General features: G+C 35.3%; 1 protein-coding gene across 1 annotated transcript in view; it reads right to left on the bottom strand.

Annotated features, from left to right (window-relative positions):
- Epha3 (EPH receptor A3) overlaps window positions 1–12,481 on the bottom strand; it is a 132,376-nt gene that overhangs the window by 41,539 nt on the left and 78,356 nt on the right. Inside the window, exons 8-9 of the mRNA XM_059277717.1 lie at window positions 9,419–9,544; window positions 6,826–7,011 (exon numbers count right to left, since the gene is read on the bottom strand). Coding sequence (XP_059133700.1) covers window positions 6,826–7,011; window positions 9,419–9,544 — 312 coding nt within the window. The remainder of the gene's footprint in view (window positions 1–6,825; window positions 7,012–9,418; window positions 9,545–12,481) is intronic.

The following is a 12,481-nucleotide window of genomic DNA, read 5'->3' as shown; positions in this document are numbered from 1 at the left end:
ATGTGGCTCCTTAAGCATACTTTTATAAATGGATGTGATATAAAATAAAAATCATTGCCACTAGCAGATAGTACTCTTTTGGTAATATTAAGTAATCGGTGAATAAAAAATATAAAAAAGAAACAAAAGAAATTGGAACAAATTCCAAAAAAACTACTTCACAGTATTTCTGAGACAGAAGAGACAGAAGATTTGCATAATGAAAACATTATAGATTTCCCTTTGTAGATAATAAATTACTACAAATATTGTAACAAATTAAATATTTTTATTTTCTTATGAGACCATTACAAAAATATAAATGCAGTATTTCCTGATTCCATTTTAACAGAAGCATTCTTCCAGTGAAATAACCAGTTATATCCATTAATGTGTGTGCTAATAAAAGCAGAGGACAACATATAACAAAGAGGCCAAATAGCAATTTCAGGTCTGTTCTTCTATTGATTTCCGCCTAAGGTTTTTGAGACAGAATCTTTTCAATTACCCTGAGACTCACTGACTCAGCTAGAAGGAAATACCAACAAGCTCTGGGGATCCACTTGTCTCTACCTCATCTCCCTTTTAAGCCAAGCAACTGAGTTCACAGTTGAGTGACAGCTGCCACACATAGCTCTTCTCCTGGTGCTGGGGATCAAAACCTAGGTCATCATCCATGTGTACAAGAACTTTACCCACCAAGCCATGTCCCCTGCATATTAAATTTATATATTTTCTATGTATGATATGTTAAATAAACCATTTAAATTTAAAATAGTTTATTTTCTGAAGGTATTAATATTTTTATTCTTTTTAGCAAGGCAAGTATTTCAAATTATTAACTACTAAACAAATCATTTTTCATTCTTTTTTATAATAAACTTAACTTGGGCATAGTATACTACATTTTTGTCTATATCTAAATTATTCCTACTAACAACTCTGTCTTTTATACATTGGTAAACATGACTTTATAGTTTCTATTATTAAATTTTATTCTGTACTGTCTTTGTGTCTATTTTTCTTCCCTTAAGAAAGTCACTTTTGGCCAGGTAGTGGTGGCTCACACCTTTAAACCTTGTCTCAAAAGAAAAAAACAAAAAAAGGGAAAAAAAAAGAAAGAAAAGAAAAAAAAGGAGTGAATTAATGCTATTTGAAATGTAGATATCAGGTGCCAGGGAATCATGTCTAACAAATTTTATCCATTGAAAATATTCTTGTATGTTATTAATTCTTTAAGAATTTTAAACAATGTGTTTTTGTCATATTAACCCCTTCCCCAGTCCACACTACCCTAACTTTGTGTTTTCCTTCATTGGAATGTGGTTGACCTACAAGTGTCTGTTCCTTCAAGAAGGTTGACTCCCCCTCTCCCATCAGCTGTCATTTCCCAACAGTTCCTTAGCTATATGTGGGACTTCATGCCATCTCCAATCTCCACATGGAGATTTTTGCCTGCCTTGGCCTTGCATAGGTCATGCACATGCTGTCATAATTGCGATGATTTAATATGCTCAGTTGCCCTGTAGTGTCCTGAAAACATGGTCTCCTTGTAGCTATCAACCCCTCTGGCTCTTACAGGCTTTCTGCGACTTCTTCCCTAGAGATCTCTGAAAAGGGGGTGGGATACAATTGTTTAAACTGAGCATTCCACAGTCTCAGTCTCTATAAACCGATCACTTCTGGGTCTCTATGCTCATCATTATCTACCTTAAGTTGAATTTAATCTTATGATAATGCCAGGAAACCATGCTATTTATATAAATGAGGAAAATATGCAACACCAATTCCTTTGTAATTACAATGTAGCTATCCATGAGAAATTAGTAAACAATAAAAAGGAAATAATCCAAATCATTTATACATGTAAAACCTCATCCCCTTCTTACTTTTCTTATAATACACCTATAGAGACCTTCCCAGTTATGCTACACGACATGCTGATACATGTGTTCTGACTGAGTCATTGATTTGCAATCGTGAATGTATGAAAATAACTTGGATCATTAATATTGCCAAAATTCACCAAAATCATTCCTACAATTGGTGAAATAAATATCATATACATACTGGCTACTGAAAAAGTCATATGAAATATAGTACTATAGTAAGCACAGATGAAACTTTTAGAGAGAAGTGTGTGAAATAGTGAAGATTTTGTTTTGTCACTTAAATATGAAATCATCTTCTAGCAATGTTTTCTCATCTTATGTGAAGGTAATAAAAATGTCTAAGCCTTTTGTGCCATACAGGCATTGAAAGGGACACATAAGAAATCATTTAATGCACTGTCCACAGCATTTTTCATCATGCAAGTTTACATGGGAGATACGTAGTAAATATTGTTGTTGCTATAATTTTATTTTAATTTCTAGAAAATAATTTAAGAGGAAAATATACCAGTCACATCTAGTACAACTCTTTTTCTATTCTACTAGGTAAAATTTTGCCAGTGGTAACCATTGTTGGAGCTGGGAGCATCATTTAGCTAATGGTGTGATGGCAGAAATATCAAACATTTACTGAAACTAAGTTCCATCCTTTTGAACTTCAAGTAAAATTGATAACACATGTTATTGCTTAGCTCTGAGCAGAGTGTGCCCCAGCTTTCTGCTACTTTGAAGATCACAGACTCTATCACCTTCTCCTGTTCAAGGCCATCAGGCTCGGCAAGTAACATGCCATTAACATTGTTTATGGCTGAACTCAAATAAATGAAAAAGTAATGACTATATAATGAGCTTTCCCCAAAAAAAAAAATCGATCTGAAAATAGCAAGTTACATAGGTTGAGTGCTTCCAAGTACACAATTAATAGTGATAATAAAAAATGGCTTTTGAGCAAAAACCAAAAACCAAAACAAAACATCATCATCATCATCAACAACAACAACAACAAAATAAAAAACAACAGAAAAAAAAAAACCTCAAAGAATTATTTTCCAGAATTTTCTTTTGTTGACTCATTGACTGCTGCTTACTCAGAAGTGGTAAATCTAGTCTTGTGTAATCTCATCTGATATTAAAGTGTCTGAAAGTACCACAGTACTGTTAGTTCTTTCTTTCAAGGAAACACTTGTAATGGTTTGATGCGCAAGAGCTCTCACACTGAGTAAGGTTGACTTGGAATTTGATTTCAGACCCACTGCTTCCTATTTAAAACATGACTGTTGGCTTTGTAAATGCCATTTTCTTCCCGAAAAGTAAGTTCCCCTTCACTCTGCTTGTGGGGGCAGAGGCCTCTCTGTACTTTGTAGACTGAAAAGCTTTGGGAGTCAAAGAGCTTTAGGAAACAAAAAGGACAGTAGAACAACTAACTTTTAGAGGCAGATTAACTCGATTGTGTATTAAATGAAACATATTAAATCGATACTAAAAGGTTTGTATTTCCTTCTGCCACTGCAGGAGGCCAGACTTCCAGCTTCTAAACATGCCACTGAGAAGCTCACAATTGAATTCTAAGCCGACCACTCTATTATGTTTACAGCGCATGTGGTGGCTGTATTTATGGAGTGGGCTTGGCAGATGCTCATGTTCTTATTTGAGCAGAGAGATACGGCAAATTTAGAACTTTCGCTCCAAGGAGGTAGCTGTAATTGACACCAGAACATTCCAGCATCAGACTTGAGTAAGATGTTCAACATATGCTACCTGCATTTTGAACACCTTTTTGATCTCAAATATGTTTACTTTTTCCTACATTTTTGTCTTGGGGGTTGTTTTAGATATTTTATTGTTGTTGTCATTTCTTTTTGGTTATTGTAATTCAAAGTATTTTTCTCTTTTGGGATGCAAAGGACATTTCCTGGAATGTTTGCTGTTTTGTGTTGCTTTTGATGCAGTAAACATGTTCTTAAGTCTCAGCAGGACAGGTTGCTTTTACTAACTCATCACACTGGATTCAAAGGAAACAATGCCTGCTGGGTGAAACAATAGAACCCCTCATCAGTTTAGGCCTAGCATTCTGTTTGATGGTGACCTTTACCCACTCTTTCTTAAATGTATATGCTGGAAAAATTAGTGATGATTCTATCCAGACTAAAACGAAATCATTTTCTCCATCACTCTCTGATTGAAGCAATCAGTCATGTAGTTGACCTTCTGTGAAAAATACACTGAATTCAATGACACTGGACGCCTACTACCAGTAAATATTGCCCCTCCCTTTCTCGTTCACTTTCTGCTCTTTACCTTCCTACACCTTCCTTTTTCTCTTAAGTTCACTTATTTACATGTTCATTGTTTTGTAATTTTTACATTACATTTTATTTTTCCAATATTACAATATAATTACATCATTTCCCTTTTCCCTCTCCTTCCTTCATTCCTCTCCTTGCTCTCTTTCAAATTTGTGGCCTGCTTTTTTTTTAATTGTTTTTACATGCATATATGCATATACATGTATTTCACTTTTTTCAATCAATTCATTTTTTTATTCCTGACACACTGGAAAATTAAATATATCTATTTTGATCCAGGGCTAAATTTAGTCATTATCCCTGTCATCTCTGAGGTATTTTATCTTGTTTGTTTGTTTTTTTCATTTACTTATTTAGTTTTTTAGTGTGGTAAATGGAACTGTGCACAAGCATGCCTGTGCCAATGGAGGATATCTGCTGTTCTCTATTGGTCTCTGTCTCATTCCCTTGAGATGAGGTTGTCAGTGAACCTGAGGTGCTCACTTTATGCCCAGCAAACATAGTGATCCTCCTGTCTTCTTCCTTTTCAGCACTGCAGTCGGAGGAACATGTGGCCATGCTTTTTGCATGAATTCTGAGGATTTAAAAATGAGATTATTCATGCTTGCACAGTAAGTGCTCTTAACTATTGGATCATCTGCCCAGCCCCTTGTGTTAGGGTTTAACAGTAACAAATTAATGCAAAATGTTTCAGAACCTTGAGATGGTGGTGTTTTGCCATGGAAATTGGCAAATTATATTTTCAAAATCAAGAAATAGGATTACTAAGTGTAATATAAGAATATAACATGAAACCTGGGCTAGTGAGCTGGCTCATCAGGCAAATGCATTTGTCTCCAATTTGGATGGTTTGAGTTAGGTCTGCAGGACTCACATAGTGGAAGATGAGAATTACATTCTATGGTTGTCTCTGACCTACTCACATGTGCTATGATACACATGTGTCCTAATACACACACACACACACACACACACACACACACTCACACACACACACTAAATCCATGCTAAAATAAGAAAATTAAAACATGAAAATCTGTTTTTATTCTCGTGTTTGGGGATAGAGTTAAAAATAGAAAACTGTATTTCTCAACATCTGTAGTGACTTCTAAAAAAGAACCTTATGTTGTCTGGTTGTCCATGAAAATGGAAAAGAGAAATGATCGATTCTTCTGCACCAGGTAGTAGTGGCGATGGAAGTGTAGCACAGCTCAAAGTCAAAACCAGCAGGCCCTTCACGAAGTAACACGAGAAACTAAAACTGTAAACTGAGAATAGTGCGAATATCTGCACAAGTACAAATGGATTGACTTTCCCAGTTGGGCTCCAGATCCACAGAGCAACCACTTGATCAAGATGTCATGAAGGACATTAAATGTCTAAGTGACACTGAAAATCCAATGAAATGTGATCTTGTACATCTAAAGCACTATGATCTTTCCCTGGAGGAACAACAGAATCACTCATTTTCATAATCCCCACTTCTACTATTAATGTTTTAATTAATTGCTGAAACAAAAATATTTTCATCAATGAATATTTCGGTATTACTAAATATAGGCTGATAGTTAAGAGTACAGAGGCAAGAAATAAATACAAGATTTAACATAGTTATGTTGCATATATTTAAATTATTATACATTGGTAAGTCCTCAATTCTATTTATTTCATATGGAAACTCAAATGAAAATCAAAGTATGCTTTAATTACGCCATGCACTTGTGTAGAAGGAAATCATTTTTAGCTACACTAAAATGATAGAAGGTATCAGTGCCACTTGGAAAGGACTGCACGTAATGTTAAAGAAAAATAACATTGTGCAAAATATAACGAGTAATGTCTGTTGGTAACCATAGAGTATGGAAATGTGGTGCCAGTGAATTATCCCCTGAAGGATGCCAAATTTTCTGCCATATGTTGTCATTCACTGTATGGAGTCTGTTGCCAATTTCACTTATTCTTCACCCTGTGCTTCAAAATCTTGAGAAAAAAAATTCCCAGTGCATTCTCAAGAGGTTTTCTTTGGGACTGGAGCCAATAATCACAGATCTGCCTCACAGGATCCCCTTAGCCTGGCTGAAGAAATCATCATGGAAATAAATCCAGACCTCTGTGATGGCTCTGAGCCAGAGGCTCCCCAGCACAGCCAGAAATGCACCTGGAAGCCTAGGTCAGAACTACCTGAAATCCACGGAGAAACAAAGAAAGGCTTGGATTTCCTCTAAATCCCAATCTCACATCTTAGAAGCATCCCCAAGATTCCTATAATTTTCCTACAGGCAGGAGGAGAATAAGGGGGCAATGATCTGAGAGCTTCAACCAAGCTGGTGAGTAACACAAGAAAAGGCAGCTAGTTGGGAGTTCATTCAAAATCCAGCTATTCTTTATCCTGCTACTCTGCGAATGAGATTGTTCTCTGCGATTCTCTTCAAGACAAGCTTTCAATCAAGTGACTAATGTCAAAAGTCAAAGGTTTCTGTGATGTAGAACAGCACTGCTATTCAATCTATTGCCAGAAAAATATGTGTTCCTCCAAGACAGAATGTTAGTTAGACCCAGGCTACTTGTGATGTGAAAATCCTTCAATGATTGAGTTTATGCAATATCTACTCAGCATAAACAAAATTAGGCATTGCGATTTTACTTACTTTTAGTGACAACTCCTTCCAGTCGGATGATGTTGGGGTGGTCAAACTGTCCCATGATGCTTGCTTCTCCCAGGAAGTCTCTCCTTTGCTTCTCTGTGTAGCCCACTTTCAAGGTCTTGATGGCTACGGAGATCTCTTTCTTTGAAGGAAGTTTTAAGCGACCACTGCAAACTTCTCCAAATTCACCTGTTAGAATATAAAAGAAAAATATAATCAAAAATTAAAGATTCATGGGGCTGAGGGGATGGCTTAGTGGGTAAAGTGCTTGCTTGCAAGCATGACATCCTGGGTTAGGAACCCTAACACCCAGGATAAAGTCAGGCATACAATATCATGCTGGGAGGAGGCAGAGACAGGGGGAAGCCCTGGGCTTGCTGGTCACTCAGTCCAGCCTCAGTTTTAAGCTCCAGATTAAGTGAAAGTCTGTATCTCAACCACAAAACAAAATCAAAAGGAAACCATCCAAAGTCAAGCCCTGTCTTCAATGTGTACAGGCATATGTGATTGCACCTATGCATGCACATACATATCACACACACACACACACACACACACACACACACACACGCACACGCACACGCACACCAAAATAATCAAAACAGAATAATTGCAACTTTTAAATAATTTCATTAAAGTATACATGTTTTCACTTTCAAGGTATAGTCCATAAGCTCAAAAATATTTTGGAAGATAGCAATATAAAGTGCCCTAGGCATTCCCAGGCTATTCATGGGCCTTTCAAGGAGCCCGACATGGTTTAAGTCACCATATCATGAAAATGCAAGAGGAAAATTGAGAGAAGCATCTCTCAGGCTTTGCATTCCTTATTCTAACAGCTAACATTATCTCAGGGTTATCAGTGGGCCAGTACAGATATTAGGGTTGAACACTGGATTAATTTCAGATGTTTGAAACTATTCTCTTTTTACTGTGAGGGCCAAATTGGCTATAGACTTAGGCTCACTGAAAATGAGAGGGAAAGCATCTGCTCTCCATTCACTTTATTGGAGTATTGGTTTGTTGTATTATTGACACACTTGCTATAAAGTTCTCTAGGCTTCTGGGAGGAGAACAATAATATAACAATATCAAATGAAGCATAGCCAGTTTTATCTAAAAGCTTACTGAAGAAGTATTTTCTTAGCCTGGATGTCCCCCGTAAAGTTGTCTTGATGTGCAAATGATCTAAAAATTGTTGAACATAAAATATTGCTGAATTTTAAAGTTTCCAATAGAGTTGATATAAAATTTCCCTGAACTATTAGGACCCTACCGGGTTAATGATAAGATTTACCTATCCCTCTTCCAATAGATATGCTGAGCTTCCTCTGAGCAGAAGCCTGTGGCAAATAGTTCTCTGTTCCCATGGCAGCCATGATTGTTACAAAATAGTGCCTCCCACAGAATCTCTTCCTATTGTTTTACAGATTATTAGACCTGTATTGTATCATATTTAAAAATTAATCTTGTAGTAACCAGAAAGAGGTTATTTTAAAGTGTGTTTTAATGAACTGTGTGATAATTTTGTCCGTTTATGGTGTTATGTTGCTGTGGTTTTCTCGAGTATGGTGCCTTTTGTATCGGTTAGAAAGAAGGGTGATAATCTTCTATTTATTTACTTTTTTTTTTTTGCCCGAATGAGTGGTTTGACCTACAAAATAGCAGAATATTCTATTGACTTACCAGCTCCATCACAACAAATTGTTTAAGTCTCTTCAGGAAGTTTTAACCCCTGACTTTACCTTATGTTGAGAAAGAAAATCTCCATTGTTTCCAAAGCAATGACTTATGCTGTAAGTTGACAAAGCCACTGAAGGAAGCCAGGAAGAACTAATCCTTGCTTCCCGGCAATAGTCTATAACTCTAGTGTTCCTCGGAGTGGAAAGAATGAAGGAGTAATATTTGAGTAACCAATTGTTTTCCAGAACTCAAGTTAGAATATGTCACTATAGATGTTGGGAAAATAGGAATTGCACCATAAAGTAGAACGAAAAGCAAGAACAGGAGTTCCTTTCCTTTCATGGGGTTATCTGAACACTTCCAGAGAGCTTTAGTGCCATTTGTGGAAAAACCTATGAGGTGAGTACTAAAGTGATGTATTTCACATTATTTAAAACATACACTCAAAACAGTCATATAGGATTTATGCCAAATGTGTCAGCCTTTTATTTTTGATTGTTGGTTCTCTGAATTTGAAAGAGACATTTAAAATCAAAATCAAGATTTACAATTACTAGTCTTGTTTATCACAAGACTCACTTTTATCCTGCTGTCCCCAGTTAGTCAGTAGCTTTGTGACACAGGATCAGCTTTTAGCCGCTGCCACTGCTGTCCCCGGAATTCAATAAATGAAAGGCAGCCATGGTCCGAGAGACGGTAAGTCTGGCACCTTTGAAATCATTGCATTCCACTAAATGGTGCATTTTTTTATTGCCTGTCTTTGATCATGAAATCAGAAAATGACTTTCTCCATAGGAATATACATAGGTCTCAAAAAAGTTAGCAAGCTCGTTTTCCTCATGTAGCATTCTTACTGCTAGTTGAAAACTCATGACTAGCAACTTGTTAGGAGAGCTATTGACATGTTAGTTACCTGCTCCAACAACTTTGTCGATGGATATGTTGGTGGCATCCAACTCCTTTGCGAACTCATGAACAGCTTGTGTAGGGTCCTCATATGTATGTGGATCAACATATGTCCTGAGACCTGGAAGTTTTACTATTCAAAAAAGAAAAGCATGATTTTATGGAGTGAATTTCAAAATATTAGTTACTGAAAACATCTTTACTCTATTAAGTTGTATTGATTGTTAGTCTACTGAATACTACTCTATAATAATTAAAAATCTGATATAAATGTTGCAGTAAGCGTAGAAAAAAATTTAAAAAGTTGTCTATGATATACCATAAAATGGAAGCAAAACTAAGGTATCTCCCCTGCTAAAACAATGGGAGGGGACATTGAAATGCAGGTCTCAAGAAGGAAGATGACAAGGACATGAGTAGGCAAGGTAATTACTATCAAATGTCGTCATGCCACTGTGCTACTAAACATTTCTGATTCGGAGGCACTAGACTAGCCAAATAGATATTTGTGTACTATCTGACAGTAAATCAAAACACACAAATATGCTCCAGAGGCAGAAGAGAGACTGAAGTATGAAGTAACTAAAATATTTCAGAAAGCAAAACATCTCCCATACTACTGTTGTTTTTATTTATTCACAAATGAGTTCACCTATCTGAACTGAAAATTTAAATCAGGCTGTATATTTTATGTACATATCAGGATACTATCAGTGGACAGAAATCACATATGACTTTCAACGTAACTAAAGTCAACATAAATATTGCTTTTAAGCTTAATAGTTATTTTGAAATGCTGTCTCAAGCATAAATCATACATGTAACTTCATGCTATATTTATTTATTGAATTATTCAGAATGTGAACATCTCATGGCTTTCTATAAATAAAATATAAAACAATCCATAAGTAAATCTTTTCCATATTATTTAGTATTATGGGATTTGGAAAAAAATGATCACATTTGGAAAAAAAAAGGTAACATAAAGGAATGTTCAAACAATCTTTCTCTAAAAAGAAAACTTTTCAAACAAGAACATAAGATCAATCCATGAACACACTCTAACATTAAGGATGAAAATTGATTGCCACATTACATTTGTTGACATTATAGATGATTTTAATTTTGGCAACATGAATCATATTGTTTTAATATGAACCATGGATGCTTAAAAGATCTAGCTTTCTGTTTAATTATACTTAAATATAGAAGGACATCTTCTTTTCATTTAAAAAAAATAAAATAAAATCAGACACCGTAATTTCCGAAAATTACTTTAGAATTGGAGCATCTCTTTTCCAAACATGTGACTAAGGATTGTATAGACCCAATAGATGTCTGAGTTAGCTTTACTGAGTATTATACAAGTGCTAGTAGTTGTGCTAAAGGTAGCAGTAGAGCATTGCCAGTGAGCCCAGCATTCCATAGTATATTTGTTCTTTAAGGCTGATTTATTTCATAAAACTATTATTCTTTTCTATAAAAATGGATGGTGTCAAAAAAATTGACACAAGGATCTATTATTTTTAATAGCAAGCTAATACAGCTCCTATCAATACTATCAATACTCAGACACTGTGCCTAAGGAAAACTGTTATGATTTCTTGATTTGGAAACCACTGAGTTACTATAATATTTTAGGAAGTAAATATGTGTTAGAATCTTTTAGCTTTAGTCAGAGTTTGGTTACATTTAAATACTCACTTAGGATTACTGATTCTCTGATGTATTTTGATCTGCTTCTACATTTGAACAGTAAAAGAACCTAGCTTTTCTCTTAAAGAAAATAACATTTTGAACATTATATAACGTTGAATATTTTTGTTAAATAATTGCAAATCTTTGACCTTGTTACATTTGAACAATAAAGCTCATTTTAGGGGGAGTTTCTGGCATTAGAATTTATTTAATTGGTGAAATGCAATGTCTGAAATTTTTAAAAAAAATAAACTGTTGCTTTAAAAAGTTCTCAACTGAGTTTTTAAAGTCAACCCTAGAGAAAAAATATGTTTCACTAAATAATATGAAGCTTGGATAATCATTCTTCCCTCAAAATCAATCACATTCACTTCTATTAGTTAGCATAAAGTAAATTGATTTTCCATCCACATGACATTTGTGAAAAATTATAAACATAAACACACATCCATGAGTAAAATGGTCTGTTCACTAGGGACTTTGGCTGCTGATTTTTAACTGCTCACCCTTGACGTTCTGGGAACCAGGAGGTTTGGGCTGCAATGCAAGTAATCCCTTCACACCAATAATTAAGGGCACCATACAGAGTAACTGGGCTCTGCCATGAAAACCAGATAATAAACACATGCGCACGTGTTAAGCTGCACTACTTTACAGCTCATTCTGTGCAAACACAATAATTTACATTTCCATTTTACCAGCATGAGTTGCCCTAAGGACAGAAAAAAAAAAAAAGAGTGAAAAAAAATGCCCAGGCAGTAAGGGCAAGGGGACAGGATCTTAAGAGGCAAAACACATTTCTTTTCTTTTGAAGCAACATTATAGGATTTGTAACAAGGCTTGAGGGAATAGTTCATAGCTAGAGCTTTTTAAAGTAATACCAAATAAATGGTCTGAAATAAACCAGCTGTAGTATTGAGAGGCAGAAAGTCTATGACACGCATATAGTTGCTTTATAGTTTTAAAGCTGAGATAATATGCATTTTTTAAAAAATTTTGTCTATTGTAAAGATATGGTGCATTGAAAAAAAATGTTTTAAGAAACTCAGCCATAAAAAAACAAAATACTAGAACTTACTTGGAATTGCTGACAGACATTTATCAAAGTCTATATTCATAAGGCTTATGATCCTCGTAAAGATAGTTAAGTCAGCATGGTCCAGTATAGAAAATAGTCACAGTAACCGTCCACCTCTAACTAAGAAGAATTCAGGTGATAAGAATCAAATGGCCCAACTGAGTCAAACTAGGAAGAAACAGAAGCCCACTCTTCTGTAACTTGATGATTTCACTAGGTATATTTGGTAAGCTAACTCACCTGAGTTGGAGTAACCTTCATAGATGTGGCATTAAATTAAGATAAAACCTTGGT

This window comes from Peromyscus eremicus, chromosome 12 (assembly GCF_949786415.1).
Source record: "Peromyscus eremicus chromosome 12, PerEre_H2_v1, whole genome shotgun sequence".
In the NCBI taxonomy this organism is placed as follows: Eukaryota; Metazoa; Chordata; class Mammalia; order Rodentia; family Cricetidae; genus Peromyscus; species Peromyscus eremicus.
The sequence above is the reverse complement of the archived record's forward strand: the minus strand, read 5'-3'. Positions and strand labels throughout refer to the sequence as shown.